The sequence below is a fragment of the Salmo salar genome, chromosome ssa27 (assembly GCF_905237065.1).
Source record: "Salmo salar chromosome ssa27, Ssal_v3.1, whole genome shotgun sequence".
NCBI lineage: Eukaryota > Metazoa > Chordata > Actinopteri > Salmoniformes > Salmonidae > Salmo > Salmo salar.
Genome location: NC_059468.1, coordinates 40651531 through 40671050, shown reverse-complemented (window position 1 = coordinate 40671050; position 19520 = coordinate 40651531). Strand labels below are relative to the sequence as shown.

Genomic DNA, 19520 nt, shown 5'->3' with positions numbered 1-19520 from the left:
GATGTTTCACTGAATTATTTCACTGAAGAATCAATTCTTTAGAGACTAGCACAATGCGCTTAATTCTGTGGACAGCATCAACCACAATCATGTCTTGCCCAATCATGACATGACAGAATGTAGACGCTAGCATTACCACAATGCTGAAGAATGCTTAGCAATGCAGCATTGACACCCACACAGATGTTGCCCTACAACTGCATAGCATTGCACAGCAGCAGCAGCAGCTGCAACTTGAGCTCACCTTGCTAATGAAAGAAATTGACATTCCATCCACAATAGAACCCTGTCTAATTCTGTTTCCGGGTAAACTACTAGCACATGGCCCAACCAACGCTAATGTAGTTACACACACACACGATAAAGTAACCAATCGAATAGGCCCACAGAATGCTCCTTGTTTATCATAGTGTGTAACTGTACATTTGTCATAGCCTTCTGTCTGCATCTCAGATGGCACCCTATTCCCCCACCTTCTGAGTGTAACTGCTTCCCACTGTTTTCTAGGTAAAATGGAGACGTCTAACATTGTAGAAGCACCGATGCCCTTGTGAGAAAGACTGCTTTGTGTGGACTGAACTTTTGTGGATTGGGACTAAGACGGAGGAACAAAGCAAGGACTGCAAGACCCAGAGAGAGAGAGAGAGAGAGAGAGAGAGAGAGAGAGAGAGAGCGAGAAAGAGAGCTATGGAGCGAGAGAGAGAGATAATCAAAAGTGTTCACTTAATAAGTCAACTCAGAGTTAAAATATGTGAAGGCTTCTCCAAAAGCCTAAAATGGCCTTCATATTTATGCAAACAATGGGGTTGGTCCCCATTTCTTTGATAATAAAGCTTCCTTTTGGAGTATTTTTCTAAACCATGGAGCTCTAGGCATCTATTCAGTCTGTAAAGTTAAAGCGTTACAGATTATGCCAAATCAATTTAAAGGTAATTTCCGATTGAGCCGACATGTGCAGCGTTTACCGTGAATGCAGTCTCCCCTAATTAGGAACATTGCCTTTTAAATTTCAATTACGATGCAGATTGAATAGAGTTTAGTCTGCTTTGACAAACTGCAAACAGTGCCCCCCTCAGGACGAATGGTGTACTGCGGCTGGATTTTTGTAAATACAGTACAAGAAGCTATGCTTGTAGTAGACCACCATCTAGAGGTTAGGAAAGGTAGCAGTCACTGCAGATGAGAAAGAAAAACCTAGAGGACAAATAATATATGAAGAAAAAAATACTAGAGGGAAGAAAAAAACATAAAATATTATTGGGACTTTCTAAGGTGTTTGAAGCTTGTGTTCTAGTTAAAAAAATACAAAATGTTTCTCTAGTAATTTTTTCTTCATTAACATACCCCTTTTTTTTGAGTCAAGCAATCACTGAATTGTCTTATTTCCAAAAGGAATGGCAGATTATGAAATTTCCAGAATGTATCTTTTGATCTTATCTTTTGATCAATCAATCAATGAATCAACCAATCCAATGTGTTATTTTAGCTTTTCGATCAGCATAAATAAAATGTTTTTAAATTAAACTGCAAAATATCTTGTGAATGTGTAGGCTTAGGTAAAGTAGAGCATCAGAGAGAGAGAGAAAAAAAGGGATGCTGCATATTTAAAAGACCATTTATATGTTAGACCTACAGTCAAAATTTCAAAAGCACTTTTATAAACTAATGAAGCGGTTTAAAGGTGCAGAAAACGTTAAATCCCAATGGAACTGACAATCCCACGAAATTAAAACTGCTTTCAAATTCTAACATTCCAAATGGCAACCTATTCCCTGCATAGTGCACTACTTTGGACCAGAGAATATGGTTCCGTTTGGGAGGAATCCCCAGGAAGAGAGGACACCATATCTGTTCCTTATAGTTACACTATAGACACCGTTCCCATGCATTCAAAGACTATATGTATGGGTTTTCTGACTGTTTCTATGTATTTATGTTTGTTTTTTTAAATGTGTCTTTAAGTTGCTTTAAACAAATGTTCTTTATTAATACTGTATCAGCATCATTAACATCGACACGTTCACAACCAAATATTCAACCTTGGTTTGAGTTCACCTGTTTCGTTAAAATGGTTTGTTTGTATGAACGGTCTATTTTCAAATTCGATTTTACAGATTCAGTTTTATTCAATCAAATCCACAAGCCTGCACTAAATATGACTCCTGATAGTACTACAGATACAAGGTACCCTATTCCCTACATAGTGCACTACTTTGGACCAGAGCCCCTATCAGAAGGACCTGGTCAAATGTAGCAGTATATATAGGTAACAGGGGACCATATGGGACTGAGTACTACTAGAGATAAATGGCCAACAGTAACACTAAAGAGAGAGGGTTGTGTGTCTATCTACTCTGAAGTGTTCAGCGTTACAGCGTGATTTAAATGTGAAGGTAACGTTACCGGCGATTACGTTCACAGTAAACGGTGCGTCTATCGGCTCAATCGGAAATTACCTTTTTACATTTTTTAATCACGTAATCTGTTACGCTTCGGCTTTAGACACTAAATAGAGCCTTTAGTTCACAAGTGTTCATTTCTTCTTTAAGAAAAAAAAAACCAAGTATTTTAAACATTTACTGTATATTCCTACTTTCACATTGTTTGAAGTAGCCTAAGGATTTGTCCCGAATGGAACCCTAATCCCTATATAGTGCTATACTTTTGACCAGGGCTCATAGGGCGCAATTTGGGAGACACCCTCAGTCTTTCCACAGTGACAAGACATCTTGGTAATCATCGGCACAACAAAAACACACCCTTGTCCAGCAAATGGTTTTAACACAGAACTAATTATTCTCTTTTGACACTCTGCACATGACATGTCTTATTGTCATGGAAACAGCTAACATTTTTGTTGATTCAAATAAATAAGAAAAAAATAAAAGTTAATTTACTTTGTTATGAAAAGATTATAAAATTGTATTCCAAATCACATATTAGTTTGTGTTTTTGCAGTTGGGTGAATGTGTGGAAATGCCAAACCACTTGAAGTCTGTTTTAAATTATGTAGAACTGGTTTAAATGATATAGACCGATATAGAACTGGTTTAAATGATATAGAACTGGTTTAAATGATATAGAACTGCTTTAAATGATATAGAACTGGTTTAAATGATATAGAACTGGTTTAAATGATATAGAACTGTTTTGTTTTTTATATACTCATCATTATACAGGCAGGATGTAAATTACCAAGATGGTCACTCCCTATATTCATACTAAAACAACCCTCACTTATACACTTGGTTTAAACTTTCACTGTGAATACAAACAACAAAAAAGGTGTTCACAGCATCAGATTTCAAAACACATTGTGACAGGCAGATCTCTTGTACGGTCTTGCCATTACTGGAGAGGACACCGCAGAAGGAAGACGACCACTGAATTCAACCGGTTTATTTCATTTCCAGACGATGACATAATGAGTAAGGGCAGCAGCTGTATTATGAAGGACCTGCCGATACTGGTGAGGATGATTTAAACACATGGTGGTAGACAGGGTAAGACTGTTGATGACTAGCTAGCTAACGTATCCCTAGGTTAATATTGGTCACGACCAACATCGTTCCATATTTACCTCAACAAAAAATATATAGGAATTTCCCCAGACCACAAGAAACAACGTGTTCTGTAAACGGAGGGCACCCGGCCGTGATATCGCCGTTACTTCTGAAGAATTACAGAGCCGTACCGTTACTTAAAACATCAGGAGGGAAAATACAGCACTGATATCGATAGTAAAATAGACCCGTTTATTTAAACCCAGATCGCTGTGTTAGATTGATCACGGTATTATTAAAAAAATGAATGATTCATTTCTCGGGTCAAGAAGAGAGAGTGTGTGATGTTGCCGTGGTGATGTGTGCGGAGTTCTCTGGGGAAGCCGGACGAGTAGAGAGCATCATGGGATTGACAAGTGTGTGTTTTAGCTGATGTTGCCTCCCTTCAGCGTTTTACAGGTGATGTGTCCCAGTTTGGTCATCAGGTGTTTGTCCTGCCACTGGGCTACACACTGTCCGGATACCTTCAGGTCCACCTGGAGAGAAACAGCCAATATTCTGTGAAATGAACGTTCACTAGCAAGTAGCAAAATATAGCAGCTTGAGGCGTTGGAAACAAGTGGAACAGATCAGCGAAATGAACTGCAATTCTCTCTAACTAGCTGAAATAACATTCACTCATTTACTGATCTCTCTAAGATGCTCACGGCTCACTCTTACTCTCATTTGAAGAGAAAACAGTTGATTAAACAGGCTAGGGGTCATTCAGACCTACCTGTAGTTTCTCCCACAGCCTTTTCTTTGGGTTTAGTTTGTCGTCTGGCTTGCCCGTCTCGTACCCCTCAACGAACACCCGTTCCCCGGGTGACGACCCCTCAGGGGGGTCAAGAGGCTCCACTCTCCTGGTCTCCCCCTCACTGGGACAACAGCCAATCAGAGAGAAGAGAGACAGAAGTGATGGATGAGGAAATGGGTGGGTTGTGTCCGGTGACCGAGTGCAGAGGAAAGGGATAGCGATATAGAACAAAGAGAGAGAGACGGGAGAAAAGACAAAGGAAGGAGTACGTAGGTAGGCAGGAAAAGAAGAGATGCAGTGGGAAGAGAGAAGAGGGAAAGCCCAGTGAGAGGAAGAGAGAAAAGGAGAAGACAGACTCACATGGAGGCACAGAGCAGCATGGCTTGGGACTCCACCCCCCTCATCTTCTGGGGCTTCAGGTTGCATAGCAACACCACCAGCCGGTCCTGCAAGGCCTCCTGGGAAACGTAGGCCACCAGACCGCTCACCACCGTCCTTGGCTCCGCCTCTCCGACGTCTATCTTCTCCAGGTACAGCGAATCAGCATCCGGATGCTGAGGGACGCGAGGACAGACAGAGAGAAAGACCAATCAGTGAAGAGAAGGAAAGGAAAATGGAGATGATTTGCTGAATCCCAAATCCCCCGAGCCTCTTCTGAAAGGTCGATTATAAATCAGTAATTGCTCCTCATCTTGCTCTCTGATAGGCTGGGGGGGGGGGATTTCCACCATTTGGAATTCAGCATTTCTCTAAAAAAAAGTGTCTTCCAAGTTTAAATAAGGATAAATAAACGGATCAATGAGTGAGTACCTTCTCCACACTGATGACCTTGCCCACCCTGATGTCCAGTCTGGAGGGAACCAGCTCACCCTCTTCTGCTACTTTAGGGTTCCCCTTCCCTGCTCCCTCTGACAGGGGGACACACACAGGGTCAAGGGTCAGGAGAAACAGTCTGCTATAGGTCTACTTTAGGGTTCCCCTTCCCTGCTCCCTCTGACAGGGGGACACACACAGGGTCAAGGGTCAGGAGAAACAGTCTGCTATAGGTCTACTTTAGGGTTCCCCTTCCCTGCTCCCTCTGACAGGGGGACATAGAGGGTCAAGGGTCAAGAGGAACAGTCTCCTATAGGTCTACTTTAGGAAGCCTTGAGGTATATGATGGTGAGAGTTGGTAACTGTAAATTCTACTAACTGTTCTTTGACGGGTCTGGATAGGCCGTGTTGGAGAGTTTACGGAGCTCTGGAGATTCAAACTTCTTCCTGATTGGGTCGAGCAGCTTGTTAAGGGCCACCTCCACGCCCGCCTTCAGGTCACCAGGATGGATCAGCTAGACGGCAGAGGTTAGAGGTCAAACCGATGCATGATGGGCCAACAACAGTGGTCATACAACATGATATATATACGTACCTCTTCGCCAAATTCTTTCTCCACTTCCTCAAAGTCTGTGTAGGTTTTGTCTCCTCCGAACTTGGGGTCTCTTTTGATGGAGAACTCTGAAACAGATGCAACACAGACATGCTGGTGTCTGGCACAGGAAGACTCTAGCCGGCGCCTGGCACAGGAAAACACGCTGACTCTAGCCGGTGCCTGGCACAGGAAGACTGTAGAGGGAGGAGGAGGACAGAACAGGAGAGAGGAGGAAGAGGACAGAACAAGAGAGAGGAGGAAGAGGACAGAACAGGAAGCGGAGGAAGCGGACAGAACAGGTGAGGAGGAAGAGGACAGAACGAGAACAGGAAGAGGACAGAACAAGTGAGGAGGAAGAGGACAGAACAGGAAGAGGACAGAACAGGAGAGAGGAGGAAGCAGGTGGATTACTCACCTCCTACGAGTGGGAAGAGGACATGTTTAACAAATGAGAGGACTCCGTTGTTCTCGATGTTGCCCGGCTCACAGAAAGCCTTCTTCAGCTTCTTCTTTACATCTTCCTTCCTGTCCAGGAGGTCAATCTTAGACTCCTACAGAGGTCAACAGGAAACACACAGGACCATGTTCATTAGGAACCAACCGGAAGAAAACGAACAAACGGGGAAAGCCCTACCTGAACTTGTCCAATAATAAAACGTTCATTTTCTGTTGCAAAATGCTTCGCTACTGTCTGTCGTAATGAATATAACCCACGGGTTGTGTTAGTTTGGGATTGGTCAAAACAATATATTACCTCCAAAAGAAGAGGAAGGGATGGATGAATTAATAAAGTATTGTGACTGGGACACTCACTTCCTCTGAAGAACTCATCTTAGCTCCAGTTAGACCTGGTACCATGGGGTTCATCAGATGGGACCGCTTCGCATAGCCCAGAGAGGGCAGGTACTGGAGGGAGGGACAAAGAAATTGAGGGAAGGAAGGGATGGAGAGAGAGAGAGAGGGAAGGAAAGAAGGGATATGGGAGAGAGAGAGAGAGAGGGAAGGAAAGAAGGGATATGGGAGAGAGAGACAGAGAGAGCGAGATCGATATCGAGGGAAGGAAGGGATGTAGAGAGAGAGAGAAGGAAATGATGTAGAGAGAGAGAGAAGGAAGTGATGTAGAGAGAGAGAGAAGGAAGTGATGTAGAGAGAGAGAGAAGGAAGTGATGTAGAGAGAGAAGAGCGAAGGAGAGAGGGATTTTCAGAAGTCATACATTATGCAAAACTTACCCATCACAATAATTTTTGTAATTTCCCAGTTGACCAATGAATTAATTGAATGTAAAAACAGCTCTCTCTACAAGAGGACAGTGCTGACAGTTTAGGTCAGACGGTTCCGGGTACCTTCTCAGCCAAGGTGAAGATCTTCCTCTGATCGACTCCTCCAAACTGGGCATCTACTTTCAGATACTCCTCATCCAGAGCCTGGAAGACAGACGGGGTAAATGGGTTACGAACCTGTTGTATTAATAACCTGTTATAACCACATTGTTATCATGTTATTACCTGTAGTCCAGGGTAGAGCAGGCCACTGTGTAGAGGGTGTTATAACCATGTTATTACCTGTAGTCCTGGGTAGAGCAGGCCACTGAGTAGAGGGTGTTATAACATGTTATAACCATGTTATCCTCTATGGGCTAGGTGGGACGCTAGCGTGCCACCCGTGGTGCACTCCATCAACAGCAGGTGCATTTCAAGAGCGGCAAATTTGAATCCAAATAAATGTCAAAATTCAAATTTTTCAAACATACAACTATTTTACACCATTTGAAAGATAAACATCTCCTTAATCTAACCACGTTTTACGATTTCAAAAAGGTTTTACGGCGAAAGCATAAATTTAGAGTATGTTAGGACAGTACATTTACAAGAGTTGTGTGTAATGTTTTGTCAATTCAAAGACAGGGTCACCAAAACCATAAAACCAGCTAAAATGATGCACTAACCTTTTACAATCTCCATCAGATGACACTCCTAGGACATTATGTTAGACAATGCATGCATTTTTAGTTCTATCAAGTTCATATTTATATCCAAAAACAGCGTTTTACTATGGCATTGATGTTGAGGAAATCGTTTCCCTCCAATAACCGGCAGTCAAGTCAGCACCACAAATTAAATAATTAAAATTAGAAAACATTGGTAAAATATTATATTGTCATTTAAAGAATTATAGATTTACATCTCTTGAACGCAATCAACTTGCCAGATTTAAAAATAACCTTACTGGGAAATCACACTTTGCAATAATCTGAGCACTGCGCCCAGAAAAATACGCGTTGCGATACAGACTAGACGTCATGTTGGGGAGATCTAAAATCGAAAATACTATGTAAATAATCCATTACCTTTGATTCTCTTCATCAGATGTCACTTCCAGGTATCACAGGTCCATAACGAATGTAGTTTTGTTCAAAAAAGCTCATCATTTATGTCCAAAAATCTCCGTCTCGTTAGCACATGATCTAAGCCAGCCGGACTTCTCGTCATGAACGAGGGGAAAAAATATATTTACGTTCGTTCAAACATGTCAAACGTTGTATAGCATAAATCATTAGGGCCTTTTTAACCAGAACATGAATAATATTCAAGGTGGACGAATGCATACTCTTTTATAACGTATTGGAACGAGGGTACCCAACATGAACTCGCGCCAGGTGTCTAATGGGCCATCATCGTTCCATGGCTCTTGTTCGGTCAGATCTCCCTCCAGAAGACTCAAAACACTTTGTAAAGGCTGGTGACATCTAGTGGAAGCAATATTCCTCAGCCCCTGTGTTTTTCAATGGGATAGGTTTAAAGTCAATACAACACATCAGGTATCCACTTCCTGTCAGAAAATGTCTCAGGGTTTTGCCTGCCAAATGAGTTCTGTTATACTCACAGACACCATTCAAACAGTTTTAGAAACTTTAGGGTGTTTTCTATCCATATATAATAAGTATATGCATATTCTAGTTACTGGGTAGGATTAGTAACCAGATTAAATCGGGTACATTTTTTTTATCCAGCCGTGTCAATACTGCCCCTTAGCCCTATTAATACCTGTAGTCCAGGGTAGAGCAGGCCACTGAGTAGAGGGTGTCATAACCATGTTATTACCTGTAGTCCAGGGTAGAGCAGGCCACTGAGTAGAGGGTGTTATAACCATGTTATTACCTGTAGTCCAGGGTAGAGCAGGCCACTGAGTAGAGGGTGTTATAACCATGTTATTACCTGTAGTCCAGGGTAGAGCAGGCCACTGAGTAGAGGGTGTTATAACCATGTTATTACCTGTAGTCCAGGGTAGAGCAGGCCACTGAGTAGAGGGTGTTATAACCATGTTATTACCTGTAGTCCAGGGTAGAGCAGGCCACTGAGTAGAGGGTGTTATAACCATGTTATTACCTGAAGTCCTGGGTAGAGCAGGCCACTGAGTAGAGGGTGTTATAACCATGTTATTACCTGAAGTCCTGGGTAGAGCAGGCCACTGAGTAGAGGGTGTTATAACCATGTTATTACCTGAAGTCCAGGGTAGAGCAGGCCACTGAGTAGAGGGTGTTATAATGTGTTATAACCATGTTATTACCTGTAGTACAGGGTAGAGCAGACCACTGAGTAGAGGGTGTTATAATGTGTTATAACCATGTTATTACCTGTAGTCCAGGGTAGAGCAGACCACTGAGTAGAGGGTGTTATAACCATGTTATTACCTGTAGTCCAGGGTAGAGCAGGCCACTGAGTAGAGGGTGTTATAATGTGTTATTACCTGTAGTCCAGGGTAGAGCAGACCACTGAGTAGAGGGTGTTATAACGTGTTATAACCATGTTATTACCTGTAGTCCTGGGTAGAGCAGACCACTGAGTAGAGGGTGTTATGACGTGTTATAACCATGTTATTACCTGTAGTCCAGGGTAGAGCAGACCACTGAGTAGAGGGTGTTATAACGTGTTATAACCATGTTATTACCTGTAGTCCAGGGTAGAGCAGGCCACTGAGTAGAGGGTGTTATAACCATGTTATTACCTGTAGTCCAGGGTAGAGCAGGCCACTGAGTAGAGGGTGTTAGAACCATGTTATTACCTGTAGTCCAGGGTAGAGCAGACCACTGAGTAGAGGGTGTTATAACCATGTTATTACCTGTAGTCCAGGGTAGAGCAGGCCACTGAGTAGAGGGTGTTATAACCATGTTATTACCTGTAGTCCAGGGTAGAGCAGGCCACTGAGTAGAGGGTGTTATAACCATGTTATTACCTGTAGTCCAGGGTAGAGCAGGCCACTGAGTAGAGGGTGTTATAACCATGTTATTACCTGTAGTCCAGGGTAGAGCAGACCACTGAGTAGAGGGTGGTCCACCTGTTTAACCACCTCAGCTCCGGCCTTCTTAGCATCGTGTTCTGTTACCATGGAGGACAGACGGTAGACATCCAGAGTGTACTCTCTAAGGGGGAGAGAGACAGAGGGCAAACGTAGGTACATCTAAACACTATGGACTGGTTTCCCGGACATAGATTTGAGTCTAGTCCTGAACTAAATTGCTAAATATATATTTTTTTTTAATCCATTTTTATGAAAAATGTAATCATGATGACCATCATACAATTACAAAATGCAGTAGAAAATATTACACAGGACAGTGAAAAACAGTGGAAATAGATGTTTGCATGATGGTCTTGTCAATAAAACAGTCAAACTCCATATTCTTCAAAGAGCGTTCAAGACGATGAGAACGGCAGCTCCTATAAATCAGAGCCTGACCACTGACCTGCTGAACAGACCACTGAGTACAGGGTGTTATAATGTGTTATAACCATGTTATTACCTGTAGTCCAGGGTAGAGCAGGCCACTGAGTACAGGGTGTTATAATGTGTTATAACCATGTTATTACCTGTAGTCCAGGGTAGAGCAGGCCACTGAGTAGAGGGTGTTATAATGTGTTATAACCATGTTATTACCTGTAGTCCAGGGTAGAGCAGGCCACTGAGTAGAGGGTGTTATAACGTGTTATAACCATGTTATTACCTGTAGTCCAGGGTAGAGCAGGCCACTGAGTAGAGGGTGTTATAACGTGTTATAACCATGTTATTACCTGTAGTCCAGGGTAGAGCAGGCCACTGAGTAGAGGGTGTTATAACCATGTTATTACCCGTAGTCCAGGGTAGAGCAGGCCACTGAGTAGAGGGGTGTTATAACCATGTTATTACCCGTAATCCAGGGTAGAGCAGGCCACTGAGTAGAGGGTGTTATAACCATGTTATTACCTGTAATCCAGGGTAGAGTCCAGGGTAGAAAGTGAATTACGGAGCCTGACCACTAACCTGCTGAGTTGGAAGTCTGTCCCCTTGATGAACTTGAGTTTGTCCAGCGGCACCCCGATACTCTCCAGCATGGCCTTGATCACCTGCTCGTAGTACTGAACCCTCAGCTCCAGCAGCTCCCAGGGAGCCTTCATGTTGTCCAGGAACGCGTGCAGGTCTGCGAACAGGATGGTCACCTGGGGAGGGGTCGGCAGGAGAGTTAGACAGACACACACAGATCTACAAATAGTTACAGCTGGGAATTGCTAGGGACCTTACGATACGATATTATCACGATACTGGAGGTGCTGATACAATATGTTGGCTCACTAGCTCTAGCTGACGCTCACTAGCTCTAGCTGACTAGCTGACGCTCACTAGCTCTAGCTGACGCTCACTAGCTCTAGCTGACTAGCTGACGCTCACTAGCTCTAGCTGACGCTCACTAGCTGACGCTCACTAGCTCTAGCTGACGCTCACTAGCTGACGCTCACTAGCTCTAGCTGACGCTCACTAGCTCTAGCTGACGCTCACTAGCTGACGCTCACTAGCTCTAGCTGACGCTCACTAGCTCTAGCTGACGCTCACTAGCTCTAGCTGACTAGCTGACGCTCACTAGCTCTAGCTGACGCTCACTAGCTGACGCTCACTAGCTCTAGCTGACGCTCACTAGCTGACGCTCACTAGCTCTAGCTGACGCTCACTAGCTCTAGCTGACGCTCACTAGCTCTAGCTGACGCTCACTAGCTCTAGCTGACGCTCACTAGCTCTAGCTAACGCTCACTAGCTAATGCAACATATAAAAAAAAAAAATGTTTTATTTGAACATTTTATTTGTATTTTTTTTTTTTTTACAAATCGATACTTGGAGTCAAAGTATTGATATAATATCGTCCAAAATAATAAGTAACTAGTGATTCTCTCTCCCCCATCACTACAAAATAGACTGGACAATAGTGAAGGAATCAAACACGCACGCAGATCTCACCTCACACCCTGCCTTGAGGAAGTCTGCAATCTTGGACATGGGGACGAAGTAGGCAACATGGGGTTTCCCTGTGGTGGCGGTTCCCCAATACACCTTCAGTTCCCTCTCTGCCAGAACCTGCTTTATCTTCTCTTCTCCAAGCACCTCCTGAAATACCACACAACATCAACCGTTAGAGACAGAGAAAGAGAGAGATAGAGAGAGAAAAAGAGAGAGAAACAGAGACAGACAGAGAGAGAGAGAAACAGAGAGAGACAGAGAGAGAGAGACAGAGAGAGAGAGAGAGACAGAGAGAAACAGAGACAGAGAGAAACAGAGACAGAGAGAAACAGAGACAGAGAGAAACAGAGACAGAGAGAAACAGAGAGAAACAGAGAGAAACAGAGAGAGAGAGAGAGAGAGAGAGAGACAGAGAGAGAGAGAGAGAGAGACAGAGAGAGAGAGACAGAGAGAGACAGAGAGAGAGAGAGAGAGAGAGAGAGAGAGAGAGAGAGAGAGACAGAGAGAGAGACAGAGAGAGACAGAGAGAGAGAGAGAGAGAGAGAGAGAGACAGAGAGAGAGAGACAGAGAGAGAGAGAGACAGAGAGAGACAGAGACAGAGAGAGAGAGAGAGAGAGACAGAGAGAGAGAGAGACAGAGAGAGAGAGAGACAGAAGACTAACCTGAAGGTTCCTAGTGATGAGGTGAAGCTTCTCATCTGGGCTCAGCTGTTCTCCCATGGTGCCTCGCTCCTACACGGAGGGGAGAGAGAATAACAGGTGGGTGACACAGTTATTAGTATATGAGTCAGCGTGTGTATCCAAAATGGCGCTCCATTCCCTATATAGTGCACTACTTTTGACCATAGCCCATAGGGAATATGGTGATGTTTGGGACGCCAAACCCTTGTAACTGCCTATGAGCTATCTAACGTTAGCTAGACGACAAAATATGACAGGTTGATAGCTAGCTATCAAGTTAGCAAAGTAAACAGTCATTTTGCAGGCTAGGCATCTATCGTCTCTATCTGGCTAGCTAAGGATGTTTTAGAGGAGTTTTGTATGAAGCAGAATTCAGTCACTGGTAGTACTCGCCTGGCTAAATAACTAGTTAGTTAGCAACTTCAGTTACTGTTGCCAGTGACAATTGAGCTGGTTACTGACACGTTGAGAGTGACCGAACCATCCATGCTAAGCGCTAACTTAGCATTTGTGCTAACCATTTGTTGCCGAACTGTCTGTCTAAAACACAATCTAGACAACACTTGAGTTGTTAAAACTTTGAAATCATATATAAACCGTCGTCTGAAAAAGCATACTAGGTATAGACAATTTTACCTTTGAGTTAAATGTCCTAACACTTGTGGTCGATGTAGAAGCCGGGTGGACCTGTCAGTGTGTTGCATCAGCGGCGAGTTGATTTCTGGGATCAACTCCACCAGGCAGCAAGGAGAGCAAATCGACTTCAGAGACATCGATCGACGCATCAGCGCTATATTTCCATCGCCACCAGATGGCGTGTGTGTCGTGTAAAATGGTGCATAAACAGAGCTTTGTTATTATGGAACATAGTACGTCTTCTTCAATAACCTGTCCTTTATCTCCTCTACTCTTAAAAACACAAGTCATATGGAGGATGTCAGCAAGTACCCCACTCGGCTATGGAGTGATGCACCGTTAGCACAGATAGAAGGAGCCGGATATTTCACTAGACGTATAAAGACGTATTCATGCTTCCCAGCCGAAACAGTTCGTTAGAGTGTGTGCATATATTATGGTGACATCTTGTGATGTTTTTGGACTTCGGCCGTGATTGGGAGTCCCATAGGGTGGCGCACAATTGGCCCAGCGTCGTCCGGGTTTGGCCGTCATTGTAAATAGGAATTTGTTCTTAACTGACTTGCCTCTGCACTGCTCCCCTCCTTGCTATTTCTGCCCTCTATGACTCATTTGTTCCCATTCTGGCCACACCCCTCTCCAGAGGTGGGAACAAGTCATTGTTTTACAAGTCACAAGTAAGTCTCAAGTCTTAGCACTCAAGTCCCAAGTCAAGTCCCAAGTCAAGACAGGCAAGTCCGAGTCAAGTCCCAAGTCAAGTCCCAAGTCAAGTCCCAAGTCAAGTCCCAAGTCAAGACAGGCAAGTCCCGAGTCAAGTCCCAAGTCAAGTCCCAAGTCAAGACAGGCAAGTCCCAAGTCAAGTCAAGACCATCATGTCTCAAGTCCTAAACTTTGAGTTTCGAGTCCTAAACAAGTCATAATGTGCTCTTCACCAAATGTAATACCATTTCATATTTTAGTAATAGTATATTACATTTACGCAAATCATGAATGCTTTTAAAAAATATCTATATATTTATTACTTTCCAAATAAACATTATATTTCCATGGAAATACATGGGTAGCCATGAGAAAGACACCCCCCCAACCAATAGTGATCAACTATTGAGGATCACTATGGGGCGCAATTTGGCGACCTTAACTCTCTACACACACACACACACACACACACACACACACACACACACACACTCTCACTCTGTGTGGTTACAGTATGCTAATGTATGCCAATGGTTTCAGGAACAGCAGTAACATCAGGCAGGGTTTAGGCTACCAGCTGTCTAGCGAGTTGTAGCTCAATCTGGGTGCAACGATCACGTTCCCTCACTGACTGACTGACTGTGTGGAGGCTCATTGATTTAACGTTACGTTAGCCAACATGCTACACTAGTAAAGTAATAAGATATATAGCTGTCGGCTATATTAGCCACGACTTACCGTTCTTTGTGCAGCTTCAAATGTCGAATAAATTTGGAAATTGTTGTGCCTATGTAATTTTCTTCCCTCATGTTTTGCAAGTTGCAATCCGTTTTTTGTTGTGACAGCGTCCTCTTTATATTTGAAAGTAATAATTTGGGGTATCATCTTTCCAAGGACTCCATCTGAATTCACCCGCCGACGTTCCTCTGCACTGCCACGCACCACTTTTTCTGATTCAAACTGTAATACATTAAATGAAGAGTTGATGCGCTGCACACTTTTTTTAATAGCATCATTTTTAATATCTGGGCTTCGGGGAGGGTATCAAGTCAGGTCGAGTCATGAGGCTCAAGTCCAAGTTAAGTCACGAGTCAATGGTGTTAAAGTCAAAGTCGAGTTGCAAGTCATCATATTTGTGACTCGAGTCTGACTCGAGTCCAAGTCATGTGACTCGAGTCCACACCTCTGCCCCTCTCTACTCTGACCACACCTCTCTTGCCACTCCCCTCCCTTGCCCTGCCCCTGTCCCTACTCTGACCACTCCCCTCCCTGTCCCTGCCCCTGTCCCTACTCTGACCACTCCCCTCCCTGTCCCCGCCCCTGTCCCTACTCTGACCACTCCCCTCCCTGTCCCTGCCCATGTCCCTACTCTGACCACTCCCCTCCCTGTCCCCGCCCCTGTCCCTACTCTGACCACTCTCCTCCCTGTTCCTGCCCCTGTCTCTACTCTGACCACTCCCCTCCCTGTCCCTGCCCCTGTCCCTACTCTGACCACTCTCCTCCCTGTCCCTGCCCCTGTCCCTACTCTGACCACTCCCCTCCCTGTCCCTACTCTGACCACTCCCCTCCCTGTCCCTGCCCCTGTCCCTACTCTGACCACTCCCCTCCCTGTCCCTGCCCCTGTCCCTACTCTGACCACTCCCCTCCCTGTCCCTGCCCCTGTCCCTACTCTGACCACGCCCCTGTCCCTGTCCCTGTCCCTGTCCCTACTCTGACCACTCCCCTCCCTGTCCCTACTCTGACCACTCCCCTCCCTGTCCCTGCCCCTGTCCCTACTCTGACCACTCCCCTCCCTGTCCCTACTCTGACCACTCCCCTCCCTGTCCCTGCCCCTGTCCCTACTCTGACCACTCCCCTCCCTGTCCCTGCCCCTGTCCCTACTCTGACCACTCTACTCCCTGTTCCTGCCCCTGTCTCTACTCTGACCACTCTACTCCCTGTCCCTACTCTGACCACTCCCCTCCCTGTCCCTACTCTGACCACCCTCCTCCCTGTCCCTACTCTGACCACCCGTCCCTGTCCCTACTCTGACCACCCTCCTCCCTGTCCCTGCCCCTGTCTCTACTCTGACCACTCCCCTCCCTGTCCCTACTCTGACCACTCCCCTCCCTGTCTCTACTCTGCTCATTAGCACCTTGACTCTTTAAGCAGCAGTCCCTCCAGTCTTCCTTATTTCTGTTGGTGATTATGTTTCCTTTCCATGTTGTGTGTGACTGATAAGTGAGTATTTTTCATGATTGTAGTAAATGTATAAAATGATAGTATTAAAATGACCAGTGTATGTGCTGATGCCATATTTAGTGCAGTATCCCACCAGGCCAGTATGCAAGATATATCCCACCAGGCCAGTATGCAAGATATATCCCACCAGGCCAGTATGCAAGATATATCCCACCAGGCCAGTATGCAAGATATATCCCACCAGGCCAGTATGCAAGATATACCCCACCAGGCCAGTATGCAAGATATATCCCACCAGGCCAGTATGCAAGATATATCCCACCAGGCCAGTATGCAAGATATACCCCACCAGGCCAGTATGCAAGATATATCCCACCAGGCCAGTATGCAAGATATATCCCACCAGGCCAGTATGCAAGATATACCCCACCAGGCCAGTATGCAAGATATATCCCACCAGGCCAGTATGCAAGATATATCCCACCAGGCCAGTATGCAAGATATATCCCACCAGGCCAGTATGCAAGATATATCCCACCAGGCCAGTATGCAAGATATATCCCACCAGGCCAGTATGCAAGATATATCCCACCAGGCCAGTATGCAAGATATATCCCACCAGGCCAGTATGCAAGATATATCCCACCAGGCCAGTATGCAAGATATATCCCACCAGGCCAGTATGCAAGATATATCCCACCAGGCCAGTATGCAAGATATATCCCACCAGGCCAGTATGCAAGATATATCCCACCAGGCCAGTATGCAAGATATATCCCACCAGGCCAGTATGCAAGATATATCCCACCAGGCCAGTATGCAAGATATATCCCACCAGGCCAGTATGCAAGATATATCCCACCAGGCCAGTATGCAAGATATATCCCACCAGGCCAGTATGCAAGATATATCCCACCAGGCCAGTATGCAAGATATATCCCACCAGGCCAGTATGCAAGATATATCCCACCAGGCCAGTATGCAAGATATATCCCACCAGGCCAGTATGCAAGATATATCCCACCAGGCCAGTATGCAAGATATATCCCACCAGGCCAGTATGCAAGATATATCCCACCAGGCCAGTATGCAAGATATATCCCACCAGGCCAGTATGCAAGATATATCCCACCAGGCCAGTATGCAAGATATATCCCACCAGGCCAGTATGCAAGATATATCCCACCAGGCCAGTATGCAAGATATATCCCACCAGGCCAGTATGCAAGATATATCCCACCAGGCCAGTATGCAAGATATATCCCACCAGGCCAGTATGCAAGATATATCCCACCAGGCCAGTATGCAAGATATATCCCACCAGGCCAGTATGCAAGATATATCCCACCAGGCCAGTATGCAAGATATATCCCACCAGGCCAGTATGCAAGATATATCCCACCAGGCCAGTATGCAAGATATATCCCACCAGGCCAGTATGCAAGATATATCCCACCAGGCCAGTATGCAAGATATATCCCACCAGGCCAGTATGCAAGATATATCCCACCAGGCCAGTATGCAAGATATATCCCACCAGGCCAGTATGCAAGATATATCCCACCAGGCCAGTATGCAAGATATATCCCACCAGGCCAGTATGCAAGATATATCCCACCAGGCCAGTATGCAAGATATATCCCACCAGGCCAGTATGCAAGATATATCCCACCAGGCCAGTATGCAAGATATATCCCACCAGGCCAGTATGCAAGATATATCCCACCAGGCCAGTATGCAAGATATATCCCACCAGGCCAGTATGCAAGATATATCCCACCAGGCCAGTATGCAAGATATATCCCACCAGGCCAGTATGCAAGATATACCCCACCAGGCCAGTATGCAAGATATATCCCACCAGGCCAGTATGCAAGATATATCCCACCAGGCCAGTATGCAAGATATATCCCACCAGGCCAGTATGCAAGATATATCCCACCAGGCCAGTATGCAAGATATATCCCACCAGGCCAGTATGCAAGATATATCCCACCAGGCCAGTATGCAAGATATATCCCACCAGGCCAGTATGCAAGATATATCCCACCAGGCCAGTATGCAAGATATACCCCACCAGGCCAGTATGCAAGATATATCCCACCAGGCCAGTATGCAAGATATATCCCACCAGGCCAGTATGCAAGATATATCCCACCAGGCCAGTATGCAAGATATATCCCCAGTTGGTTTTTGATTCTAAATCTTTTGGTTTGTTGTTGTTTCATTTGTCAGTCATGCTTGTATGTTAATAACAAACATGTTTAACTCCCTCCTTGTATTTTCCCCCCTAGTAAAACACAACATTATCCCCATGTGCTCCTGTATTTTATGTAATAAAACCCAAACTGTGGATTCCTGCTTCATCTCATTTCATCTGCTTCCTTATTAATGCATCATGTTGTCACTTTGAACTCTGAACCCATCAACATCCGCATACAGTCCACTTTTTTCTACAGTTACACAGCAATGCACACTCAATTTGGCCGTTTTGGCCCCTTTCAAAAATAAATGTTGTCCTATATAATCTGCAATATGCTGCTGGTATGGGTGCTAGACATCCAATCTCTCCCACTGATTTGAAATGGAGACCTGTGATTTCTCCTAATGCACCGGATATGAAACATGGTATCATTGTATAAGACAGTGATGCTCAACTGTGGAGCCTCTCATTATAAAAGCAGCAATAAGCCTACATGTACATTTCCTAGCTGTATGGTAGTCTTTCATTACTCTAGGGATGACTGGTTAGCTGTATGGTAGTCTTTCATTACTCTAGGGATGACTGGTTAGCTGTATGGTCGTCTTTCATTACTCTAGGGATGACTGGTTAGCTGTATGGTCGTCTTTCATTACTCTAGGGATGACTGGTTAGCTGTATGGTAGTCTTTCATTACTCTAGGGATGACTGGTTAGCTGTATGGTAGTCTTTCATTACTCTAGGGATGACTGGTTAGCTGTATGGTAGTCTTTCATTACTCTAGGGATGACTGGTTAGCTGTATGGTCGTCTTTCATTACTCTAGGGATGACTGGTTAGCTGTATGGTAGTCTTTCATTACTCTAGGGATGACTGGTTAGCTGTATGGTAGTCTTTCATTACTCTAGGGATGACTGGTTAGCTGTATGGTCGTCTTTCATTACTCTAGGGATGACTGGTTAGCTGTATGGTAGTCTTTCATTACTCTAGGGATGACTGGTTAGCTGTATGGTAGTCTTTCATTACTCTAGGGATGACTGGTTAGCTGTATGGTCGTCTTTCATTACCCTCTCGTTACATCAGCTGTACATCACGTTGATAGGAAATGTGTTACCATAATGAATTCTGACAGACAAAAGCACAATACTGCA

General features: G+C 44.7%; 2 protein-coding genes across 6 annotated transcripts in view; one reads left to right on the top strand and one right to left on the bottom strand.

Moving 5' to 3' along the window:
• nhsl3 (NHS like 3) overlaps positions 1–2935 on the top strand; it is an 87537-nt gene extending 84602 nt beyond the window's left edge. For 4 of the 5 annotated variants that reach the window (XM_045709863.1, XM_045709864.1, XM_045709866.1 and 1 more), the window contains exon 10: positions 508–1089. In XM_045709863.1, the coding sequence (XP_045565819.1) occupies positions 508–554 (47 nt within the window). In that variant the 3' untranslated portion in view covers positions 555–1089. Of the gene's footprint in view, positions 1–507 lie in introns of all 5 variants that reach the window. The other variant, XM_045709868.1, reaches the window with a different exon arrangement.
• Positions 2936–3384: 449 nt separating this feature from the next.
• Positions 3385–13588, bottom strand: yars1 (tyrosyl-tRNA synthetase 1). The gene is made up of 14 exons (XM_045709869.1): positions 13291–13588; positions 12637–12705; positions 11974–12120; positions 11007–11182; positions 9999–10128; positions 7052–7132; positions 6521–6613; positions 6123–6258; positions 5708–5793; positions 5492–5627; positions 5110–5207; positions 4660–4853; positions 4279–4420; positions 3385–4039 (listed from the first exon to the last, which is right to left on the bottom strand). The coding sequence occupies exons 2-14, from the start codon at positions 12691–12693 to the stop codon at positions 3929–3931; spliced, it is 1587 nt and encodes a 528-aa protein (XP_045565825.1). The 5' UTR covers positions 12694–12705; positions 13291–13588; the 3' UTR covers positions 3385–3928.
• Between the last annotated feature and the right edge of the window lie 5932 nt (positions 13589–19520).

What these genes read in the sequence shown, in the direction of transcription:
- yars1 (XM_045709869.1), bottom strand. Translation starts at nt 12,693, where the DNA reads ATGGGAGAACAGCTGAGCCCAGATGAGAAGCTTCACCTCATCACTAGG. An exon ending in TCTTCACCTTGGCTGAGAAG is followed by an intron (nt 6,614 to 7,051) that starts GTACCCGGAACC and finishes CCCTCCCTCCAG; the next exon opens with TACCTGCCCTCTCTGGGCTA. An exon ending in ATGCTGCTCTGTGCCTCCAT is followed by an intron (nt 4,421 to 4,659) that starts GTGAGTCTGTCT and finishes CTGTTGTCCCAG; the next exon opens with TGAGGGGGAGACCAGGAGAG.